Source organism: Mixophyes fleayi, chromosome 11 (assembly GCF_038048845.1).
Source record: "Mixophyes fleayi isolate aMixFle1 chromosome 11, aMixFle1.hap1, whole genome shotgun sequence".
NCBI classification, from domain to species: Eukaryota; Metazoa; Chordata; class Amphibia; order Anura; family Limnodynastidae; genus Mixophyes; species Mixophyes fleayi.
In genome coordinates this window covers 62,754,095-62,779,900 of record NC_134412.1, presented here as the reverse complement: position 1 = coordinate 62,779,900, position 25,806 = coordinate 62,754,095, and the positions used below count along the sequence as shown (strand labels likewise).

General features: G+C 42.6%; 1 protein-coding gene across 3 annotated transcripts in view; it reads right to left on the bottom strand.

The window, feature by feature from the left end:
• Positions 1 to 8,261: 8,261 nt before the first annotated feature.
• NKAPD1 (NKAP domain containing 1) overlaps positions 8,262 to 25,806 on the bottom strand; it is a 27,673-nt gene continuing 10,128 nt past the window's right edge. For all 3 annotated transcript variants that reach the window (XM_075191003.1, XM_075191004.1, XM_075191002.1), the window contains 5 exons: positions 23,165 to 23,262; positions 20,521 to 20,574; positions 19,468 to 19,617; positions 13,624 to 13,677; positions 8,262 to 10,394 (listed from right to left, as the gene is read on the bottom strand). In XM_075191003.1, the coding sequence (XP_075047104.1) occupies positions 9,890 to 10,394; positions 13,624 to 13,677; positions 19,468 to 19,617; positions 20,521 to 20,574; positions 23,165 to 23,262 (861 nt within the window). In that variant the 3' untranslated portion in view covers positions 8,262 to 9,889. The remainder of the gene's footprint in view (positions 10,395 to 13,623; positions 13,678 to 19,467; positions 19,618 to 20,520; positions 20,575 to 23,164; positions 23,263 to 25,806) is intronic.

Below are 25,806 nucleotides of genomic sequence, written 5' to 3'. Positions count from 1 at the left end.
GAGCGTTCATGGATCAAAGCTGAAGATCTTAATGCTCCTGCCCTTCTGAAGAAGTTTTATTCCAAAAATCCGGACAAGCCCGGTTCCAGGCGTTCTGTGCCCACCTTTAAAAGGGGGGGTACTGTCACTCACCGGACTGTGAGTGCTTCTTCCCGGACATTTAGGAACCGTGGCCGTCCTCCATCCTGAGGGACTGCGCATGCGCAGCCCTTTCTAAACCTTCAGTGTATGTTCCTTTAACTTAATTGGCAGATCAGGCAACCTCCCTATATTAAGCACCTGTGGTCAACACCACGTTGCCTGATCTTGGAGTCTCATTCCCCATGAGTCTCTGAAGGTGGTCCTGTGTTTCCTCGTTTATTCAGCCTAGCTGATTCCTGTGGTTTCCAAACCACTTCTACCTCTGTGGTTTCCAAACCACTTCTACTACTGTGGTTCCCATACCACTTCTACCATCTACTGTATCATCGTGACTGTGAGCCGATTCCTATCCGCTGCCTCCGTGCACTACAGTCTTCTAACCACTTCAACTCTACCATGTATCATTGGGACTGTTAGCTGATGCCTATCCGCTGCCTCCGTGCACTACAGTCTTTCATTCACATCCACTCACCTGTTCAGGATTGTGACTGCCAGCTGATTCCTATCCGCTGCCTCCGTGCACTACAGTCTTCAACCTGCAACTCGTCTGTGTTTCATCATCGTGACTGCTAGCTGATTCCTATCCGCTGCCTCCGTGCACTACAGTCTTCAACCTGCAACCCGTCTGTGTTTCATCGTGACTGCTAGCTGATTCCTATCCGCTGCCTCCGTGCACTACAGTCTTCAACCTGCAACTCGTCTGTGTGTCATCATCGTGACTGTTTAGCTGATTCCTTTCCGCTGCCTCTGTGCGCTTCAGTCTTCAGTCCTTGTCAACCCTCCCGTGTTTCCTTGAGTCTGCTGCCACTATTGCTACCCGCTACTCTCCGTGATCAACTGTTCCAGTTCAACTCTGCTCCGGTGTCCCATCGTTACTGCACCTGCTGGTTGCTATTGGCTACCTCCGTGTTCCCGCAGAGACCCGCTGCTGTTACTTCTCAGCGCTACTCATCCATCTACTGCTGATCCGCTCTCCACGCCTTCCTGTGTTCCCTGCTGGTCTACCTACCTGTGCGCTGCACCTGCTAGACCACCGCTTCACCCATCCAGGGACTTTGCATCCTGCCGGCCTCCTGCCGTTCAGGTATCTCTGCACTCCTGTCTGACTGCCTTCTCCTGAACCACGGTATGCATACTTCCCATTGACTGTGCTGTGTATTGCATACCTTGCTGGACTGTGTTGGTTCTCCTCTGGAGTGTACTATCCGCTGAGTCTATTGCCATCATTGACTGTGTTATCTCATGCTGGATTACTTCAAGAGACTTTCTATATTGGCAGTGTTGTTCAGTCATTTATACATTTATATTGTGCATATTACTGTGGATCAAAGTCAAGGTGCCCGTGTATATATTGTGTTGCAGTCTCTCCCCGTGCACCTCCTCACATATATATTCAGTAGTACAACTTGCTAGTGGCAGACCACTGACCCCTGTTTTCAGTTTCACCTGTTCCAGTATCCTCTCACATAGCAGTGGTACAACTTGCTAACGCAGACCACTGACTCCCCGGATACCTCCACTTGGATTCCATTCCTTCACTCAGACAGCGGTACAACTTGCTATCCGCAGACCGCTGACTCTCATCACCTCCTCGTTTCTGTTGGACATTCCTCCTCACTATAGCAGTGGTACAACTTGCTACCGCAGACCACTGACTACCTTCACGTGTCCTTTGTCCATACAGTTCCTCGTGTATTACTACCTCCATATTGCCAGTGCTGCTAGTCATAGACTTTCCTGAGCATCTCATCATCTGCTATTTCCTGTTCCGTGATCACCCTGCTACCAGAGTACCATATTACCACCTATACTGCTCTGGTAAGCCTATCCCTGGGTGATCCCTGGGTAAAGACTCCTAGTGCCCGTGACACATTCACTGGTGTATAGTCCGTCTGAGCATGCGCAGAGCAATTTTATGCAAAATACAGCACGTAGCGGCATTTACGTTCCTTAATGAAATAGGCAATATACACACACATATTTATAGATATATTTTAATATTTATTTCTAGATAGTATTACAATGAAAGCAGTAGAAGTGGCGATATGGCACACCATCGTTTACCAGCCAGCTAGTTCCTAAATTAAATAGGCCATACACACACACACACATTTATATATTGTTTTTCACAGTACTGCATACACTGGAGCCTCACACAGGATTGCTGAACCATTTCACCATTTCACTATTAGTGTGTATGTGCTGAAAGAGCATCCCAGGCAAAATTTAGCCCTGTCTGCAGCCTGCTGCTGCAGACTAGCTGTGTTTTTACCCATTTGCATATAGGGGAACTGTGACAAATATGACTCTTGGCCACATATCCCTCCCCTTAGCTCTGCCAACCTCGGTGATGCCGACACTGCGGAGAGCGCATCTCGACGAGAAAGGACGTCTGCATTTTTTTGCAGACTAGCTGGCCTATGCTCCACTGTGAAGTGGTAGGGCTGCAGCATTAGTAACCAACTAGTTACCTGGGCATTTACCTCCTTGTTTCTGTGCATCCACTTCAGTGGTGCATGGTTAGTGACCAAGGTGAATTCTCTACCCAGGCGGAAGTACCCGAGAGCCTTGATGGCCCATTTGATGGCTAGTCACTCCTGTTCCAGCATGGGGTATTTCTTCTCCCTGGGCAGAAGTTTGCGATTCAGATAGAGGATGGGTTTCTCGGTCCCATCAAACCTCTTCGAGAGAATGGCACCCAAACCTTCTCCAGAGGCATCCGTTTGGAGATCTCCTGCTGAAATCCGGTGCTCAGAGTATTGGTGCTAAACACAGAGCCACTCGAAGATCCCACCAGGCAGTCTCCGCTGCTTCCGGCCAGACCAACTTGTCTGTACAAGCTATTTTTAGGAGCTCTGTAAGAGGAGCAGCTCAAGTGGCAAAATTAGCCATAAACCGGCGATAGTAGCCAACTAGACCCAGAATCTCTCACAGCCTTTACTTTGTCAACTTGGTGTTTGAACTGACCCTGTCCCACAACATACCCCAAGTATTTGGCTTCACATATGGCCAATGCGCATTTCTCCGGATTGGCGGTTAGACCCGCCTCCCTGAGTGATGCTAATACTGCCTCCACTTTGGGTGGATGTGTCTCCCAGTCCTGCGAGTGGATGACTATATCATCTAAGTATGCAGCTGCATACTCCTGGTGTGGTTTTAAGAGACGATTCATGGCTCTTTGGAAGGTGGCAGTAGCCCCATGTATCCCGACAGGCAGAACTTTGTACTGGAATAACCCATCTGGGTTGAAAAAGGCTGTTTTAGCCTTGGCAGATGGCGTTAGGGGAATCTGCCTGTAGCCTTTGGTTAAATCTAACGTTGTGAGGTACCGACTATTGGCTAAAGGTTTCCACTAATTCATCAATTCGGGGCATCGGATATGTGTCAAAATGGGAGACTTTGTTTAATTTCCTAAAATTGTTGCAAAAACAAATACTCCGGTTTGGCTTGGCTACTAATACAATGAGGCTATTACAGTTGGTATTGGATTCCTCAATGACATCAAGGTCCAACATTTTTTTAATATCCTGTTTCACAGCTACACATCTAGCTTCATGAATGCGGTATGGTCTTACTCTCACCACCATCCCTGGAGGTGTAAATATGTCGTGTTCTATGAGTGTGGTATGTTCTGGCACCTCAGAAAAAACGTCAAGGTTCCTCTGAACCATTTCTTCAGTCTGTCATCTCCACCCTGGGGACAGATCATCCCTTATGGGAACTTTGTTTTCCTGCACAACTGCATTTACCAACGCGGCTTGTGGCTCCTCCCTATCATGCCAAGGTTTCAGCAAGTTGACATGATATGTCTGAATAGGTTTTCTCCTGCCTTCATGCCTGGCTTTATAATTAACAGGCCCCACAGCCTCAATCACCTCATATGGCCCCTACCAATGGGTGAAGAGCTTACTCTCTTGTGTGGTTACCAGGACCAGAACTGTCACCTGTTTGGAAAACCCTAATTACAGCTACCTTATCATAGTTTCTTTTTTGTCTCACCTGTGCCTCATGCATATGTTGTTGTACCAACGAGGTGATCTTCCCCAACCTGTCATACAACTGGGACAAACTGGATCGCATTAGGTTCTTTTGGACTCCGTTGCTCCCAGCCCTCCTAGAGAACATCCAAAATGCCCCTTGGCTGCCTGCTCTACAATTCGAAGGGGCTGAACCCTGTAGATACTTGAGGCACCTCCTTCACTGCAAACATTAAATAGGGTAATAACATCCCAGTCCCATTTTTCCTGCCCCACTTCCTTTCTCACCATGTGTTTGAGTGTCCTATTAAAACGTTCCACTAACCCGTCAGTCTGCGGGTGATATATTGATGTGTGTAATGTTTCTACTCTTAACAACCGACATAGCTCTTTAATCAGACGGGACATAAAGGGAGTACACTGATCAGTCAAGATTTCTTTGGGGATACCCAACCTGGTACAATACAGAAAGAGTTCTTTTGCTTTTGTACTGGACTTTATATTGCGCAAAGGTATAGCCTCGGGATACCTGGTGGCATAGTCCACTATGACCAATACATACTGATGGCCGCAGGCCGACTTCTCTAACTGGCCTACCAAATCCATGCCAATACACTCAAACAGGGTCTGCACCACAGGAATGGGAACTAGCGGGGCCCGATAGTCTGGCTTCAGACATGTTCTACGACATACTGGACCCGTCCGGCAAAACCTTTTTATTGCCTCGTACACTCCCGGCCAAAAGAACTTGAGCAATATCCACTCCCGTGTTATAGTCCCCCACCCAGATGTGTATGTGCAGCCTTCTCTACCCCATTAATCTCAACTACATTCTTATAGACATTAGCTAAGGCAACATCTCCAAGTTGGTCTCGGTCCAAAGTCTCTTAGTGGAAACAAGTTAGACAATCCTGCCCAGTCTGAGCCCATATTGGGAGGCGTAGCCCCTTTAGCCGAGGTCTCGACAACGAATGATGTCAGGAACCGGTTCTGCGTTGGCACTTGTGCAGCTCTCCTTTGTCTATGATCCAACAACTTAGGAGGTGTATTTTCCTGAACGGTCTGGTTCAGGTTTCGTGGTAGATCATGGCACTTTTCATTTTCTGTTCCCTCAAGCTCCTCCATCAAGGCTGGACTTTCGGCTGGTGCTTCAATTGCCGACGTGTCCGGCTTCTCTCAGCATTCAGGTAAACAAAAAATCTTTCTGGACCACACCCAATTTACAACTAAGTGACCCACAGTGTGTGGCACTACAATTACCAGAAAAATAAATTTGTTTCTATTTGTTTTTTTAAACCCCTTTTTTTACAAAGCTGACATGTGCTTTAGAAACCTTTACTGGTAAACAGCAAACAAACCCCCCAAAAAATTTTGGGGACCACACCCAACTCACAGTTTGAACCTTTAACAAGTGTGGCACTACAATGACCAGCAGTGTATAAACTTTTGCTTTTTTTTTTGCAACCAAACAAGCTGCTAATCAGTTCCCAGTACACGTTTGACTGTTCACAGCAACAACATTTGAAACAAAGCATTACAACAGTTTGATACATTATAGAGGTTTTTCACAGACTCCACTCACCACTTTCGTGTCTGGAGGCTGGAAAGACGGCTGTGTTTTAGCTGTCCTACACGTCCCACGATGACACCACATGTGATAAATTACTGCATTCACTGGAGCCTCACACAGGTTTGCTGAACCATTTCACTGTTTATTAGTGTCACACTTTTACACAAGGAATATCACTGACTGGTATTAGCGCTACTAACCTGAGAGGAGCGGAGTCTAACACACCACCGGTGTTCACCAGGGACCCCCGCAAGGAGGTTTGGGCTTTGCTGCGTGCGATGTGCAGGTCGCAGTTCTCCCAGGAAGTCACCAGTGCAGCGATTAGAGGGTAGTCAGACAGGCCGAGTCGAAACCAAGGAAGCGAGGTACCACGGAGAGTAGGCAAGAGTAGTCAGGAACGGTGCAAAAGGTCAATACCAGTGCAGGCAGCGAAGTACAAGGGATATCCGGAAGAGAGGTCAAACAAGCCAAGGAGGTGAGGAACAGGAATACAAACTAAATGCTGGAGCTGGTTAGAACCAATACTCTGGCACTTGACATGTGTCAGAGGCTGCTTTAAGTACTCTAAGGTGCCTCCTGATAGGGTTAGGGAGATGTAGGCGGTAAAGACATGCTGGCTGCAGACAGGTGAGTAGATATAGAGTTCTGCTGCTAGGCAACAGGACGAGGATTGCGGAGAGAAGGTGCCCATCTACAGCGCCTGTGGAGAGCGCGGAGACGGCACCTGACAATTAGCAGTTGTCAGGATGGCTAAACAGTTTCAGTGATGGTACAGCAGTCATATCCAGCAAAAGTATAACAAAATCTTCCACCACCTACATCTGGCTAAACAATAGTTCCCTGACTACTAGCAGGCCACTTACTGGCATCAGTGGTCCCGCCCACAAATACAAACAGTGTCTTTATCCTCCACCTAAGCACTACAAACAAATCACAGCAAAACAATCCAATTACACCCATGCGGACCGTGTGTGTGTGTGTGTTTGTGTGTGTGCTGAAAGAGGATCCCAGGGAAAATTCAACCCTGTCTGCAGCCTGCTGCTGCTGGCTACCTATGTTTTTACCTATTTTTTTTTTTTTTTTTTTATAGGAGAACTGTGACAAATATGCCTCTTTGCCACAATATTTTTAGATAGTATTATAACGAAAGCAGTAGAAGTGGCGATGTGGCATACCATCATTCACTATAAATATATATATATATACATATATATATACACATATATATACACACATTATATATATATATATATATATATATATATATATATATATATGTGTGTGGCATAAGGAGACGTATTTTGATACATTCTGTTTTTAATGTCATTGTCTTTGGCTATGGTAATCACACCTGATATAATGCATGGTGTTATTTATACATAGGGACGGAATTTGTGGCTGAACATCTAACATGACTCAATCACAGCTGGAAGTTCTACTACTGGTCATGAAGTGTAATTTTCCTGCTCAAGTTGGGCACACAGCTCTACTCAATACACAATTCCTAATTTATAGGAGCTTTTGATTACATGAGCTGCAAACCACTAGAGTGTTCTGTTAGTTTGTGATTTAGATGCTCAAACAAGTATTCTAAACAGTGCTGATAAAATAGCAGCTCCAAGCAGGAAAAAGATTTCCCTGAAACATGGTTTTAGTGTAATAGTTTCAATATATTACATTCTATGAGGGGGAGGGGGGCAGAGGTTTCAGCTGAGCATGTAGGTGATTGTGACCACCCAGTGATGCTAAGCAGGCTATTATGAGATTCTCGATTTTCAGGGAGTCCATTCCCCAGGAGCCATAAGGCCCCAAAGAGGGATGAAAGTCTTTAGGCCCCCCTCCCTTTGCTAAGGGGTGCCATTTATATTCCCCCACCACTAAAGGAGGAAGGAGCATCCGATGACTTAAGAGAGAGTGCTTCCCAAAAGGGTTTCACTCAAAAACAAAAACCATGACATACATCCACACATAACAAAACATGAAAAAGTGAGACTTGAGTGCCATTGTAAAATGAATAAAAATAAATAGTGCCATATAGACCCCAGTCTAGTTTATTATACATGTACTAATGGTCATATCACACCCACAAATTTAGATATAGGCTATTTCCAGGAGGTGGATGGCTCAGGCATCCCCTACTGTAAACATTGATAAACACTTTGCTCTGCAAGAGGCTTCTTTACAGACAAACACATTTACTGAAATCTGGGAGATGTGGTGTGAGTTGATTAAAGGTTTCTTAAGACATTTGGTGAGGTCAAATGCAATTCCCCCATTTGTGCTAATAATCAGAGAACTAAACAAAAACCCAAAAAACACAGCCACTTTTTGGGCATAAGTGGTAGAAATTATATTAATATTTGAACAAACCCTACTGTGATATTGATTTAAATAAAAAATGATGCAGTTATAAGACATATAAATTAAGTCACAATCATAATATACTAAAAGTATATAAAAAATAATTGAAATCACAACTTCTATTCTATTTGTTTTAATGAAAAGAGGCTTTTACAAGACAGACACTTTTCTGGTGCAATCGCCATAAAGTATATTCCAATAATATGAACCACTCATACTGCAGTATTTATTTGAAAAAACGTATTTCTAAACACAATCTCATAACACAATTAGACTAAAGTATATTCCGACAATATGAACCACACCTATTAGGATTGGAAATGAAAAAGAAATGCTTGAAGGTCTAGGTAAAATACAAGACACATCACCAGCATTATTTTCTTTTTGCTGCCAACTCGTTCAGCACTCTGAATGCAAAAATACATTTGTGGGTTTGGGTTAATTTAAAGACAAATGTCAAACCTAGTAACTTCAAGTTCTCTGTTAAGGACAGGAATTACAGTACAGATGTGTACAAACAATGTAAACAGCAATGCATGCGAGTGTAGCTGTGAAACTGTTTAATAGGAAGAGCTTAAGCTGAATTTCTGTTTTGGACAGACGAAATTAATCATCTCCGGTTACAAGCAAACTTTATTTATTAAAATTAAAGTTTTGGTGAGCTTGGTTCAGGTGTTCACATGCCAAAGAAACTTCATAAAATATTTACAATGTTTTACTGCAGCTGACTAGAAGTTCCAGGCTTTTGGTTTTAGGTTTTTTGGAACACACTATTCCACAGTAAACTACTTTTCCCTGGAAATGTCTCCTATGTTATGACCATCAAAAGTCCTCTTTAATTATATAATCTTTTGTTACAGTAGATTTTACATGCATTTGACTCAAATCTCCTATTGTATTAATTCTTCAAAACTGATTACACATCAAAGTTCATAAAATGATTGAATGGGGCTAGAACTACCTATAACCAAACAGAACATTGGAATGGTACCAGCAGCATAGAGTACATCAGGCCAAGGATTGTGTTGCTATGTGCGATGTCAAAAAAGAGCAAATCTGAGCATCTACTGTTTAACAGCACGGTAGAGATGTAAGTCTGTTGTCAAATGGGTGAGAAAATAGTGTGATGCCAAACACACCTGTATATAGAAATATGGTTTCCTATAAATACCCAGACTTTAGCTTTTCCTTGGTTGTTGGACACAGCTTTACAAATCTTCATGTACTGCCTGGTACATTTGGGACACATAATTATTAAATGATCATTATTAAAACAGACTGACCATTAAAAATAATCCCAAACAAGAGTAAAAACTTGCATGTGTTACACACAGCAACCACTTCTAACAAAAATGTGTTATAGTTATTTATTTCACAGATCAGATAAGTGAATGATGGTTAAAGTAAAATACTAAGAGACCAGAAGACACCAGTATGAAGAAATATATAATCTCCCACCTCTTACCGTAATAACATTTGGTGGCCTCTTCTTCCATTATAGGCTTTGAATATGAAAAATTCTATTATGGTCCTGCTTCTAGTTATCATTAATCCTACATCACAATACCTTTTATAATACAAATAAAGTTGAAGAAACAGACTTAGAAAGTTACATGCTTGCCCAAAAACTTTTGTACAAACTCATGTACTACCTTCTCCAATCCAGAGGTTTGAGTTTGTAATAGTCAGGAAATATGATCAAGAGGAAAAAAAAAAAAAGTAGCCATTTCTTTCTCTGTATATATAAAAACATAAAAATCATATTGCACATTTGAAATGGTTAAGAAAAATATTCATTTCTTATTTGTTGTGATAAAACAAGTCTTAACAGGCAAGTGCCTTAGTCTTCATCAGAACTATCTGAGCTTTTATCTTTGGCCACTTTCCAGTTGGTCCTCCTGCTTTTCCTGGCTTCTGTTTCTGAGTCTTTTTTGGATTTTGATCTACAATGATGTTTCTTCCTAGATTTTTCAGTCCATTTCTCCTTATGTTTCTCTGTTTCAGGATCTTCCGTAGTGCTCACCTCATTACTTGAAGAGTCACTATCTTGTCCAGAGGACGATGGCTGTTTTCTTCTGGCCTTTTTCCGAGTCTTCTTCTTGCGCTTGGACTTCTTTGGCTTCTCCTCTGTGTCATCTGAGCTATCACTTTCACTTGATGATTCTGTACATTCCTCCTGCATTTTTTTCCTCTTCTTTAGTTTTTTGTGTGAACGCTTTTTCTGTTTTTTCTTATGAGTTTTCTTTGACCGCTTGCGTTTGTGAGATTCTTGTTCTTTCTGACCTTTATGCCTTGATTTCTCTTGTCCATTGGCTTTTGTTTTGCTTCCTTTTCCCTCTCCATCACTGCCAGAAGTAAGAAATAACATGGCCTTAAAATAATAAAACAGACTATCAACATTTCACTCACACTTAATGAGAGCTGAGCCAAAAACACAAATTTATCTAGTATGAACACACTAAGAGCCCACTTTTATTAGGTGCACTTGCTCACTATTGTAAATATCTAATCAGCCAATCCTGTGGCAGCAACTCGTTACATAAAAGCTTGCAGACTAGGTCAAGAGGTTCAGTTGTTCAGACCAAACAACAGATTGGGGAAGAAATGTGATCAAAGGGACTTTGGGTGTGGAATAATTGTTGGTGCCAGACAGGGTGGTTTGAGCATATCATGCACAACAGTCTCTAAAGTTTAAAGAGAATGGTGTGCAAAGCAAAAAACATACAGTGAGCTGTAGTTTTGTTAGCGAAAATGCTTTGTTAATGAGAAGTCAGAGGAGAATAGCCAGACTGGTTCAAGATGACAGGAAGGTGACTGTAACTCAAATAACCATAAGCTACAACAGTGATTTGCAGAATAGCCTCTCTAAATGTACAGCACATTGACCATGAAGTGGATAGGCTGCAGCAGCAGAAGACCACTCAGGGTTTCGCTCCTGTCAGCTAAGACTAGGAAATTGAGGCTACAGAGATCACAGGCTCACCAAAACAGGACACAAAGATTGGAAATATGTTGCTTGATTTAACAAATCTCTCGACTTCTGCTGTCACAAGCCGATGGAAGTGTCAGTATTTGGTATAAACAACACAAATCTATGGATCCACCTTACCTTGTGTGTAGGCTGGTGGTAGTTGTGTAATGGTGTGGGGAATGTTTTCTTGCCACATATTGGGCACCTTAATACCAACTGAGAGTCGTTTAATTGTCACAGCCTACACATATATGGTTGCGGACCATGTGCATCCCTCTAAGGCCACAGTCTATACATCTTTTAATGGCTACTTCCAGCAGGATAATGTGCCATGTCACAAAGCACACTTAATCTCATGCTGGTTCCACGAACAATACAATGAGTTCAGTGTACTCCAATGGCCTCCACAGTCATCAGATCTCAATCCAATAGAGCATCCTTGGGATGTGGTGGAACGGGAGACTCACAGCATGAATGTGCAGCCAACAAATCTGTAGCAACATGGACCAGAATCTCTAAGGAATGTTTCCAGCACCTTGTTGAATCAGTGCCACAATGTATTCAGGCTGTTTTGGAGTCAAAGGTGGTCTTACCTGGTACTAGAAAGGTGTACCTAATAATAATTATAATTCTAGAATTGTACATGTTACCAGTAGCTGTTTCTTGCAAAACAAAATTGTAGCATTGTAAAAAAAAAAATAGGCTACAAACAGAGCGCTCCTAAAGACAAATGGAGCTACTCAATCCTTGAGCCCAAACCACACAATTCAAATAGATATATAAATAAACACAAAATGAGATGAGCTAACAGTGCTACGTGTCCAATACGATGGAAAAACCAGTTCAAAAACCAACAAAAACGCTTATAATGCAGGTGTATATTTTGAAAGATGCTGTTCACTCAACATCTTGTTACAAGTTTAAACAAAAGAATAAGGAATTATTTCCAAAGATTACTTTAATGCTAGTAGTCTATCTTAGGTATGGGTGTTCAAATTCGGCAACAACAGACATCATTCAAAAGTGGTTTCTTGAAATCTCATACTATTTTATTTCCTTTTTATTTCTTGAGGAGAAAATACTCTGCATATTTGCCAACAGATTCACCTGTATAAGTGATCATTGTGTGTGTAGACTGATTTTTTTTTCACTTGGGTGTAGACACTGTTCACTTCGGTGTTTGTATGCATCTGTGAGGAAACGGGGTGCTACTGGACTGAGAACTTTGTATTCATCACCCGTTGCTCACGGTTTAATGTACTTTGCAATGTGCCTCCACAGTAATATATTGGGTGAAATAGCATTGGTAAATGTATCAATATAAATGTTATTGTATCAAAATGTATCACAGATTCAGATGGCGTGACACTGCTGATACAATGTGTCAAAAGTCTTATTGTTTCATAAAAGCGTGCAGTGTCATTCCCTGCTGTAATATTGTAACCACACGTTTAGTGTAGCCAGCCAAAATAGCTAATTGAGTTAAGTCATTCTATTGTATAATCAAGGTAACAGGGACAGTATGTCTAGCAGCTAAAGTGTCCCTGCTGTAAGGGGGAGGATTGAGACATTTGACCTTACTTCCTGTGTATACAGGGAAGAATATAGGGAGAGCAGATTGTTAAGGGAGCTATTCTAGCTTGGAGGATCCTAGTGTACAAGACATCAGTAAAAAGGACTCTGGGCCAGGCATCGTGGTGGTGCTGCTGGAGGCAACCAGACCAGGACAGGGTCTGTGTAAGTCAGTAACCCAGGCTGGGCGACACCATAATTGTTTTGCTAATCGGTAGTGGTAATATTGTGGGAGAATAAGACTTTGAAGGAGACCGAGATTTTTACTTTGGAGTGCTGACTTCAAGAGGCTGCTGGAGGATACATGCTACCATTTACACTGTAACTTGTGAATGTCTTGTCGTGTTGTGCTGTCGTAATAAAAAGTCTTATTTTGGATATATTCTGGTCTACCAGAGTGAGTTGAATCCCACAGAGGGTAACTGCAATCCCAGTTAAGGGCGGTATCCTCACAGCATCTAAAAAGTGTGCACTTTAAAATGTTTTTTTCCTAAATGGCATTGTTATTAATTTCGGTTTCTTTTGTTCTGCGCAATATCCCTGATTTTCAGAAGTGAATAAAAGAAAGAGAATGAACGGACTTTTCAAGGTTACATCTTTCAACATACGGACTTGCAATACAACACTTTTTGCAGGTTTTTGAACTTTCTCGTTTTTTTATCTTATTGGACACTAACGCCAATGGCTCATTAATTTTTTATTTATTTATAAAAGTGTAGCTTTGTCTTAGTTTCTTTTGAAGAAAGAATGTTACACTGTTCTAGAAATCCACAGGGGAAGTACTTCATGGCGTTGAGTGAGGGAAGCTAGCCACCAGATTAGTGTGTAGCAGAAATCGTATCTGGTGGAAAGTGTATAAAGTAGACACTCTGGGGTATATTGTACAGCAGAATTCCCTACACCAGACAGTCTGCTATGTACACTAGCCATCAGGATGCTTTGCTAAATACTAGTCACCAGATTAGAAGTTCTCTTATACGGATGCATCATGACAATAAAAAATGTAACCACCCAGATGTCACTGTACATACCTGTCTGTGTCAAATTCTTCAGGGTACAACTCTTTATACCCACTATGACCCCATCTGAAATCACAAAGTTGTATTCAACTGCATGAGGAAGTTTAACCAATAAAGAAATAAGTAACGTTACAATACATCAACAATGTTATAAACTAGGAAATTCCTTTAAAATAAGATATTTAAATATAAAAAGATAGGTATACATGTATAAAAATGGGATTTTTATACTTACGTAAAATCCGTTTCTCTTAATCCAATGGGGGACACCGGGACCTTGGGGTATAGAGTAGGGACATGCGAACACTGGCACTTTAACTTTAGTTAAACAAAGCTCTGGCTCCAACCCCTCTATACCCCATCTCCTGCTAGAGGTCAGTCTATGTTTAACCAAGCCCGCAGAAAGGGAGATAGAGAGAATCCAAAAGAAAAAAAGAATAAACTTAACAACACATCATTCTCGAAGCACCTTTCTCCCAAAACTTGCATCCCTAGAGGCAAGCACATTCAATCTGTAAAACTTTGTGAAAGTGTGTACAGAAGACCACGTGGCCGCTTTACACAATTGTTCACTGGAGGCACCATGGCAGGCCGCCCAGGAAGCACTTACTGATCTTGTAGAATGCGCCCGTAAATTATCTGGGACAGGCTCCCCAGCCCCATTGTAAGCCTGACGGATAACATCCGTAATCCACCTAGCAATGGTCACCTTAGAAGCTGGCCAGCCTCTTTTGTGAGCATCATAAAAGAATAAAAAAAATCCTCAGTTTTGCGTAATTTCTGAGATCTTTTACATAAATTCGCAAGGCACGAACAACATCAAGATAAGGAATAGAGTCATCGTTATCAGAAGATGAGGAATTACATAGAGCCGGAATAACAATGTTCTGATTCAAATGAAACTTAGATACAACTTTAGGAAGGAAAGAGGGCTTGGTTCGAAGAACTGCCCTATCCTCATGAAAAACTAGCAGAGGAGGCTTGCAAGACAAAGCAGCAAGTGCAAACTCTGCGTGCCGTAGAAAAGGCCAAAAGAAAAAACGTTTTCAACGTTAGAAATTTGAAATCCACTGTATTCAAGGGCTCAAACGGTGGATGCTGTAAAGCCCTCAACACCAAATTCAAATCCCATGGTGGAACCGGAGGAATATAAGGAGGTTGAACATGGAGAACACCTTGAATGAAAGTTTGCACATCAGGTATGACAGCAAGTTTTCTTTGAAAGAAGATCGAAAGAGCCGACACCTGACCCTTAAGAGAACTAAGACGCAAACCTGCATCCAAGCCATCCTGCAAGAACCTCAGTAACCTGGCCATACGAAAAGACGTAGGATATCCCTTCTTTTCGCACCAAACAATATATGTCTTCCAGACACGATGATATATTTTGGCCGAAGCCGGTTTTCGAGCACGGAGCATGGTCTGCACCACCCGATCCAAAAAACCCTTAGCTCTTAGGATCCTGGCCTCAACAGCCACGCCGTTAAAGCCAAACGTTGCAAACTTTGATGACAAAAGGGACCCTGGGTTAGCAGGTCTGGGCGTATTGGCAACCGCCACGACCGACCTCCTGCCATGAAGAGTACGTCGGTGTACCAGGCCTGCACAGCCAATCGGCGCCACTAGAAGCACTGGAACACCCTCTCTCTTCACCTTTTTCAGTACTCGTGGAAGCATGGCTATCGGAAGAAAAAGGTACACTAAGCGGTACCTCCAAGGGACGGACATAGCGTCTACCACGACTGCCCCGGGATCTCTTGCACGGGAACAGTAGCGGGAAACCTTGCGATTCAACCCAGATGCCATCATGTCGACATCCGGTTGACCCCATTTCACCACTAACTTTTGAAACACCTCCGGATGGAGAGACCCTTCTCCTGGATGCATGCCTGGAGTCTGCCTGCTTAGCAGGTCTGCTTCCCAATTTTCTATTCCGGGAATAAGGATGGCCACGAGTGCCGAAACGTAAGCTTCGGCCCACAGAAATATCCTGCGAGTCTCCCTCATGGCCAAGGGACTCCTGGTGCCGCCCTGATGGTTGAGATATGCCACGGCTGTGACATTGACCGATTGAATCTTTACTGGCTTTCCCTGCAGCAAGTGTTGCGCACTTCTTAGAGCATGAAACACTGCGCACAGTTCTAAGACATTTATTGGAAGTTTGGACTCCTTCTGAGTCCAAAGCCCCTGAAACTGAGCCTGAAGACAGACAGCCCCCCAACCCCGAAGGCTGGCATCTGTTGTTATCAGAATCCAATTCCAAATTGAGAACAAGCGTTCCCTGGTGAGATTCTGCCTGTGTAGCCACCAGATCAGCGACTGACGCGTCTGCGGAGACAAGCTCGCCAGATTCCGATGGGATTTGTTCCATTGCGACAGGAGTTCCAACTGAAACTGTCGTGCATGGAACTGAGCAAACTGGATTGCTTCGAATGACGATACCATCTTGCCCAGAAGTCTCATTGCAAAATAAATGGAAGGTCTCGTAGCCACCAACAGGGGATTTCACCATCCTCTGCAAGGCTAGGATCTTGTCCTGAGGAAAGAACACCCGTCTCAGACGGGTGTCGAATAAGAGACCCAGAAACACCATCCGCGGGGATGGGATCAACTTGGATTTTTTTTAAGTTGATAATCCAACCGTGCGACTCCAGGGTCTGGATTACTACCTTAATATGCAACAGAATCTGCCTTTAAAAGTAGATCATCCAGGTAAGGGATGATTGTAATTCCCTTGGCCCTTAGCAGAGCAGCCATAACCGCCATGATCTTGGTGAAGATACGTGGAGCTGTGGCGAGACCGAACGGGAGAGCCTGAAATTGGAAGTGCTCTGACTGAACTGCAAACCTTAACAGGCATGATGATCCTTCCAAATAGGCACATGGAGATATGCATCCTTGATGTCTAGAGCCACCATAAATTCTCCCTGTTCCATCCCGAGAATGACTGAGCATAAAGACTCCATCTTGAAGCTGGGCACTCTGACCTGTGTATTCAAATACTTTAGATTGAGAATCGGTTTGAAGGAGCCGTCTGGTTTTGTCACAAGAAAAAGATTGGAATAAAACCCCAAACCTCTGAGAATGAGGAACGGGAATAATCACTCCGGACGAAAGAAGGGATTGAATCGCTTCTGTTAAAGCCAATTGTTTCCTCGGACAAGAGGCAAGCCCTGTGGCGAAGAACCGTCTGGGAGGAAGACCGAGCAGATCGATCTTGTAACCCTGGTTCACCACTCCCCGAATCCAGACATCAGAAGTGGACTGACACCACCGATCCATGAACCGCAGAAGTCGGGCTCCTACCACCGACGACAGCGGAGGAGCAAAAAACCGTCATGCAGACTGTTTGTCTGCAGGCTTTGCAGCTGGACGTCGCCCAGACCAGGCCTGACGTCCCCACTGCAAACCACCTCTAGGGGTGGATGACTGGCCTGTAGAAGATTGGCCTGAGGAATATTAACCCCGAAACCTTCCTGAGGACTGAAAGGACTGGAATTTGGATAATCTTTGTTTGGGAGCATTAACTGGGAGAAAAATGCACTTTCCACCTGTAGCTTGACTGATAATGGAGTCAAGCTGAGGTCCAAACAAAAGACCTCCAGAAAACTGTATGGTCTCCAGAACCTTTTCAGACTCCCCAGCCTTCCAGGACTTAAGGCAGAGAATACGACGAGCTGAAACTGCAGAGGCAGAAATACGTACACCAACCGCGTATGTAGCTGCCTCTCGTAAATAATCTATCGCTCTCTGAATTCGCTCCACTAGTGGAAGCAGTTCAGAGGAAGGCCTGCCTGAAAACAAACAATGAAAACGGTCTTTTGACCAGCGTTCTACTACTTTGTTAACCCACACAGATGCCAAAGCAGGCCTGAAAGAGGCACATGCTGCCACGAAAATGAATTTAAGGACGGCCTTAACCTAATGGTCTGTACCATCCTTAAGAGTGGCTATGTTAGGAAAAGGAATAGTAGTTAACTTGGCTAACATTGTAACTGCAGCATCCACACGTGGACGCGTCTACCATTTAGCAAAAACTTCAGTAGGAAAAGGATAAACCGACTGCAGTCACCGAAATATTTGGAACTTGCTATCTGCGGAGGTCCAAGGCTCTGACAACAAATCTTCCCCGTGCAAAAAGATAAACTTGCGCAACATGAGGAACCTCTTACTTAGGAAAGTAAAGTACCTGACACACAGCTTGTATTAATTCTTCCACACTCTGGCGAACCGAATGAATCTCCTCCACAACCGAAGGAGCATCTATGTCAGAATTCACCGCTAAATTACCTTCATTCTGGGAACTACAGTCAAATCTGGCTTATTTTCCTGAAGTTGTGGAGCCATCCTCCTACGCTTAGAGGAAGACGGTGCCGCAGATTGTAACATCCTCTCTAAGAGGAAGAAACCTAAACCATACCCTGTACAAAGGATGCAATTCCCTGTACCCAAGCAGGCTGTACAGACTCCGCCAGGGAGAAACAGTCAAACCTTGACTTAGCGAACTAGAACCCATATCAGTTGCTACAGTGCAAGCAGAATCAGAAGATGGAGCGACCACAGCCTGTGACCGCACCAACTGAGCAAGTTCAGCCACCGTATTGGAGAGAGACCGAACCCAGGCCGTGTGTTGCCGTATGTAAAGCAGCAGCTGCTGTATTACACGGTATGCTCTTTGAAAGCCGGCAAGCTGTGCACAGAGCCTCCGTGCCTGACTGACCTGATGGTAACTTAACGTGACAGACAGCCCAGGTGAAACTCAACATTGATGTAACACCAGCTTTACCACGCATGGTTTTTCCCCTTCTGACATGTTAACAGATGGGACAAAACACAAACAAAACAGTGTAATAAAATAAAAGCCCCACAGAGTAAAAATACACTTTTGAAAATAACAATCCCCAAACCTTTCTATCAGGACTCAGGACAGAAAAAGGGGAGCTATAAAATGGGTGTTCATTCTGGTGTCTGCACACATAATAGTGAGAGACTACCATGGAGGAAGAGTAATAGATTCCCCCAGGGCCCAGCACTGAATTGGTAACATTCAACAACCCAGTGCCTAACAGGGCTCACTATCTTAGTGACCCTTGCCTGACCCTGTCTCCTGAGCTAAAAATAGAATCTCTTTTTTTTTTTTCATAGAATGACTGCTCCTAGTAAGAAGCAGCCTGCTCAGGGACAAACTGCGATTTCCTATCCTCTCTCTCAGCATTGTGCTGGGAGAGGGTTCACTTACCTTCTGCCACCCCTCCTCACGCAGTGTCTGCAGTCTGACTGTCAGATCAGGATGACGGACACAGCCTGCGTCGACTGTGCACGGCTCCTAGGAGGGTATGAAAACGTTGGGAGAGGGAGGCTGGCAACAGAGGCACCTCTTACAGCACCTCCGATCCCCCCCTACATACAGCGCTTGCCGCACACTGCATACGGCTGTAAAATAATAAAAGTAACAGAAAAGGGCTGCTGAGCAGCCCAGACACAGGCTTTTCGCCGGGCACTTAAACTAGACTGGACTCTAGCAGGAAGTGAGGTATAGAGGGGTGGAGCCAGAGCTTTGTTTAATTAAAGTTAAAGTGCCAGTGTTTGCCTATCCCTACTCTATACCCCAAGGTCCCAGTGTCCCCCAAGGATGTCAGAAAAAAATAAAAATCCACTATAAACTTACAACAGAAGACGGGCCATTAGATAATTACTATTAGAGAGTGTATCTAAAGAATGACTTATGACACATATACCATTACTTTACATATATGATCCTTAATGGCAATGATCTAGAATAAAAAGTCACTGTATCATTTAGTGTAAAATTAAAGGTGAAAAATATGCACAGGCCGCCACAAAAGCATTATTCACCTGTCAGGAATTCCAGCTTCACATTCATAGAATCTCTTGTTCAAGGCCCGCACACTCTGTACATCCGGTCTCAGGGTCACTGCTGCACCTCCTCCTCTCACACCTTCTTTCTCTGCATCAGGTTTAAACCCATCAGATCTCATACGGCTTCTGACATAAATCAAAGGTCAGGTATTAAGAGAGAGCTTTAAACAATTTTTTTTTTTTTTTTTTTTTTTTATAACTTTTTATTAGAAACATCTTTTCCCATAGAAAATGCATTACAGAATCTCGAGAGGTTAAACAGAAATAGATAACACGTATTTACATACAACAGGTTCTCTCGCACTTGGGAGATAAATGTATATTTATCTATCCAATACTGCAAAGATGTTATTTTAACTTTTCAAGTTTGAATGGTATAAAGGGGGAGGGGGGGGGTATACAGGGGACCAAAGAGAGGGACGGGGGTGGGGGGGGGGGGGGGGGGGGTAAATGATTCACGCATCCAGTAAGAGAACAAGTATGCTTGCTCAGGAATATCTTTCCATGTCTAGATTCCACTAGAACTGGAGTGGAGATTGATTGTGATATATGGCCCACGGGGTCCAGACTTTGTGCTTTAAACATTTTAGTTTTACAATTAACTAATTTATTCCAAACAAATATACATATAAACTTTTTATTACAAGCCAGTCATTCAACAACTGCAGTGCCAGAGAAAACATTGGCAACCTTCTTTGAGTGCTGGAGGTAAAAATGACAAATGGAATTTCTCTACGTTTAATATGACCTGACTATAATAGGGATCGCCTATTAAATGTAACTTATATTAAAAAAAAGTTGTTAGAACAAAACAGTCGTCTGCCAACCAAGTAATGGTTTCATGCAGATTTCGGTAGAGTAGCATAGCAAGTGCTGCACATTTCTGATTACTTTGGATGTCCCTATGCATAAGGATGAAAACAGACACTGAAAGCAGGAGAGGAAAAAATAAATGCATGGGAAAAAATGGGAACTGAGCAAGGACAGCAGACACGAGAGTCATCCAGGGCATATATAGTAATAACCCACCTGTTATCATTAAACTCTTCTGGATAAAGCTCCTTATAGCCATTGTGATCCCATCTGCATTGGAGAGATGCACATAGTAACAAACAGTAAGACAGGGTATAAGCAGGAATAAAGTCAATATATTCAGACACTTAATTCAGTAAAGAAACTAACTAGATGGGGCAGAAAACAATTCTAAACTGATGCTTAGGTGGAATTGAAAGAGACTCCAGATAAATTCCTTCTATTGATAATCTGGGGATCCTACACCGGATGAGATATGCCTTATATGCAATGTGCTTGCATCTCAACAATAAAAAAATTAATATACAATAAAGTAAGATGTAGTAAAGAAGGTTCATCCTGGCAGAAATGTAATATAACGCATATTTCATATTCTAAGAATTGCGCAATATATTTGACACACAAACAATACATTTTCCAGCATAATATAAAAAGATCTTTCAATAAATGTATATGGTTATGTTGCTTTATTTTATTAACCATACCAAAGTGATTGCTAAGCAGAGCTGTCAAATGCATACAAGGAAAAATTAGGCTTTAATGAAGAAAGCTATAAAGTGAAAAAAAAGTGCGATTTTAACTATAGCAACCAATTAAATATGGGCTTTAAGCTGGCCTTAAATTCCCGATAGACTTCTCCAAAGCAAACCACTGGCTCCCACTGGCAGAACTCCAACGTCACTCCCCATCCCGCATACTTAGTCCGTTTGAGTTTTTCCAAATTAGTCATTTTTTGCGGTACCTGCCACCTACCTATGTTTTGCGAGATTTAACCCCCTTTGAAGATCTTTGTAAAAATCACCTTAGGGACAGAGGCTTGATATCCCAACTTTATGGTATATTTATTGCTGCTGTCCTTCCTACTCCGAGGGCACATGAGGCTGATTGGGAAAAGGATCTAGGCCCCCCTCCGGACGATGAAGCATGGGATGACATGAGACTGGGGATAGCTAAAAGCTCCATATCCACCAAACTTAAAGAAACCTCTTATAAAATCTATTACCGTTGGTATTATACCCCTACTCGACTCCACAGCATGTTTCCCTCTTCTTCACCTTATTGTTGGAGGGGTTGTGGCCACAGGGGAACTATGCTCCATATATGGTGGACCTGCCCAATTATCTCCTCCTTCTGGGATGTGGTTTGTGGCCTTCTAAACTCTCTATTTGAGGCTCCCGTTGCAAAGGACCCCTGGGTGTTTCTACTATGCTATCCTCCTCCAGAGCTTGACAAATTTTCCAAAAAACTAGCTTCACATATACTGACAGCGGCTAAATCCCTTATCGCGCTAAACTGGAAAAAAACGTCCCCTCCCTCTCTAACAGCCCTTAAAAAACAAATCTGGCATGTCGCAGCCATGGAACAGATTACCTATTACCTCCATGATAGAGGCCATGTTTTTAACCAGGTTTGGGCTCCTTGGCAGTTTGTGGAAAGCTCGCGTCCCCCTAACAATTAGCCCCGTGATAAGGACCCATGTGGGGTAAGTCCAGCTCCCTTATACGCTTTGCCCCCTTATCTTCTTGAGTCGTCTACACACTCTCCACCCCCTGAGCTCTTTCATATACCTGCTTTGTGGTCTCCCCCCCCCCCCCTTCCTCTCTGACTCCCTTCCCCCCACTCCCACATTTCACACTTTCACTACAGTTATATACAATTTGATACCGCATATAAAATTGTAAAAATGGTTGTCTCATTATAAGCTTCTATGTACATGTTGATTCAATTGTTCTGACTGTTTTTGTACGTCTGTTCAATAATAACAGTCTTATTCCCTGTATTTGCTTATATGACCAACCAAAATAAAGAATTTAAAAAAAAAATATGGGCTTTAATTTTCTGCAGCAGCAAAATGAGTATTAGAATCTGATTGGTTTATATGGACAATGCTACTTTCTACTTTGCGATAGATTTCAGATATGTGTCCACCGGTTCTCACGTTGTGGGGCTGGTGAAGAGAGACATGGAGGTTGCTTGGTCTCTGTCAGCAAGTTATAGATCACTAGAGATTGTATTACCAACACTATAAGGTCTGGCAGCAGGAAAGGCTATTTCCCGTTAATTATGGTTCCAAAATCTTTCCATGTGAATGATCCCAAGAGCTCGCTCTCAGTGTGTGGAGATTAGCAGTAGGTCAGTAGGACACCACTAATAACACTTGATATCTGACTACAAAATGTCATCTGTCGCTACAATCCATACTGTCCGGTAATAGGCAAATATTAAAGAAACCATATATTATGTAACAGGTAATGAATATAAAATATTTTTTATTTATAAGTTGTGTGGTCATTTATCCTCAATGTGTAGGTAATAGCTCTACATTAAGGAATTAGTATCAAGAGGAATTAATTATAAGCACCTACCTATAAGCCACTGCTGCTGTTCATTGATCCCTATTAATAATAAAACATGGTGTAAAACATTATATATGGGATTTAACCAATCAGAGAACAGCTTTTTATCAATCTGGTCCTAGTTAGATTAATGAAAATAAATTTTTGGCTGGTTGATTGTACATGTGTCATATGTATATTTTGTTGGTAACAGCTAGGGGTGTGATGAGGGGTGTCAACATTCAGTGCTTAGCGCTGATAACTAATGTCACAATGAAGTTACTATTTCAGGATTCACTGTTGACCTGTTATGATCTGGTGATTCTCGTCTCCTTTTTGTCCCGTAACTTTCAGTTTGCTTCTCTAGTTCTCGGATTTTCCACATTTCGCTTTCTTCCTGGATCTGCCAATAGCAAAAAGGAAAAGTATATTTAATGGGAGAGAAGGAGAGGGAGAACTTTTAGAATGTCTGTAGTACGTTTCCTACAGGTCCAACAAGGTGCAAATACAGTCTGGAACATTTATGAAACAGAGTACACAGGTAGAAGATGCTGTAACCCATTTAGGAGGCACTTCACATCTTAGTGAGCAATACCTAGAGAATTAATAGGTTGCTGTCTCATGATTGTGTGTTCAGCTCTGAAACTGGCTACTCTTTCACCTGAGGGATTCCCTCCATTATAACTTTGCCATACTTTAAACTTGAGGGGGGGAAATATTTTTATTCTATATAAAAATTTACCAATGTAAAAGTTATTTTTTTTTAATTTATTTATTTTTTCTACACAGGACACACGACTCTCTTTGGCAACATATTTGAATAACAAAACACATGTACAAGACTGCTTTTTATCACCTTTACATAGTTATTTTATCTATAGATGCAAGCAGTTATCTGTCCGGGATACAGCAATACTAAGCAGGTGTTATTTGAAAGAGACACTATTGCCAAAATAAAGCTAAAATATAGCTTCTGTATTTAACTCGGCTGTAATTTCTACGTTCCTATATCTGCCTAATTTAATATATATCAGTAAGTAAAGATATATTAATTGTATATATGTTTACGCCTATTTATCTCACAAGTCACATGTTCTGTCTATTGTCGTCACTTCACAGCAGCTGTGGAATAAGACCACATTATTTGCTACTATAGGTTAAAAATTTGCTGAATCTGTCAGCGGGAAACAATATAGGGATTTTTAGTAAGACGAGATGGGAGTCGCAGGTTGTCTACAACGGTGCTTAGGTAAACCTGTGACTTCAGGGGTTAGGAAAATACACGTAGTGGACATTAACAAATGGAAACATCAATATAATGTCACTTAATGTCAAGGGGCCACTATGTCCGGACAGTACTCACTGTGGCATGGAGTCTACCAATGTCTGGAAGTGTGCAAGAGAGATGTAGCACCCTTCTGCCACAAAAAAGTCATAACACCAGGTCAATGATGGGGACAGTGGCTCCAGAAAATCCTTCAAATTCTCAATTGAGTTCAGATCTGTCACCCAACGGCTTACCAATCTATTGTGTAACCACACATGTTCCGTGGGTGGGGGCATTGTCATACTGGAAGATACCCCTAAAATGCTGCAACATGGGGCGAATATGATCATTAAGTAGTGATTAACATTGATCTTGTCTTATAAGGGAATGACTGGACCAAACGATACCAGGAACATGGCCCCACATATTTACCAAACCACTGGAAGGAATGTAAGAAACAAGAACTCTAGGGTGTAGAGTTCTTTAAGTTGATGGTACACCTGCACTTGACATGGTGAAGATCATATCATCTTATCCCACTGCTTGTAGTCTATTGCCCGTGCACTATGCCCCACTGAACTTGCAAATATGCACGGTTACGTGTGAAATGAACACTTTATGAACTGCAATCCAACTATGGTACCCTGCTCTTTATAGTTCTCATAGAACGGTTTCTTGTGAAACTGGCTGCTAATGCCGCAGGTTGAAGATTGCATTATACCTTGTACTTTGAATGAATGAATGAATTCATGGATGTCACAAGAGAGTTCTAAGCTGCCATCAGCTTAAACATTAACACGTGAAAAAAAACAAAAAACTGCCAAATACCAAAAATCACTAGTCTGAGTCACTGAGGTCTCCTGTTGAAGCCATGGCTTGTCCTAATTATAGACAACCAGTGCAGTTCATAACAGTTTTCATGCTGGGATGTTAGCCCTTGCCTTCAATATGTTTGGTGTCCCTCTCATTTACTCAGGTGTTTCAATATTTTGTCCACTGCCTGTACAAGTCCCAACATATTCTGTGGTACATTTTCTTATTTTCGACTATAAATATATCTGTGATGGGCTCACTTCGCTACCCAGTCTATTGGAGGAAGAAGGATGAAGGGATGGTCTTCTTACACAGTTTATCTGGGTTTCTTTCTCACCATCAGTAACCGAATGTTACTGACCTCTGCTACTGAGGTCACCTTGCTGCCACACTCGCAGGCTGTGAATGCCAACTGTGCAACAGTTGAAGAATCTTGATGCCACTACTAGGCTCCTTCGTGGCACCTAGAGGTAGCTGGTATAGCTGCTATAGCGCCTCTTTGCTATGGGTTGACCGCTTACTATGGATCAGGATTGCTGGGTGGCAGGCAGAGTGCTGACACAGAGATGCTGGGTTCAACACAGCCAGGAAACAGATTAGAGTGTAAGCTCTTATCTGTTGGTCACAGGATACAGCAGTCAATAAGCGTCAGGCAGAATCTTCAAGCAGTGATGTTTATTTGCTCAAGGGGTCCTTACAAGGACCATTACACACTACCTGAAGGTACTAGTGAACATTCAGAAGTACAGATGGCATAATACAGTACATGGTAAATGGAGCTCTTTATATACTGTTTCTGACCCACATTTTGGCAGGGGGTAAACCAACCCCCTTTCCTATCTGGCACCACAAGGTCTGAGATGCTAC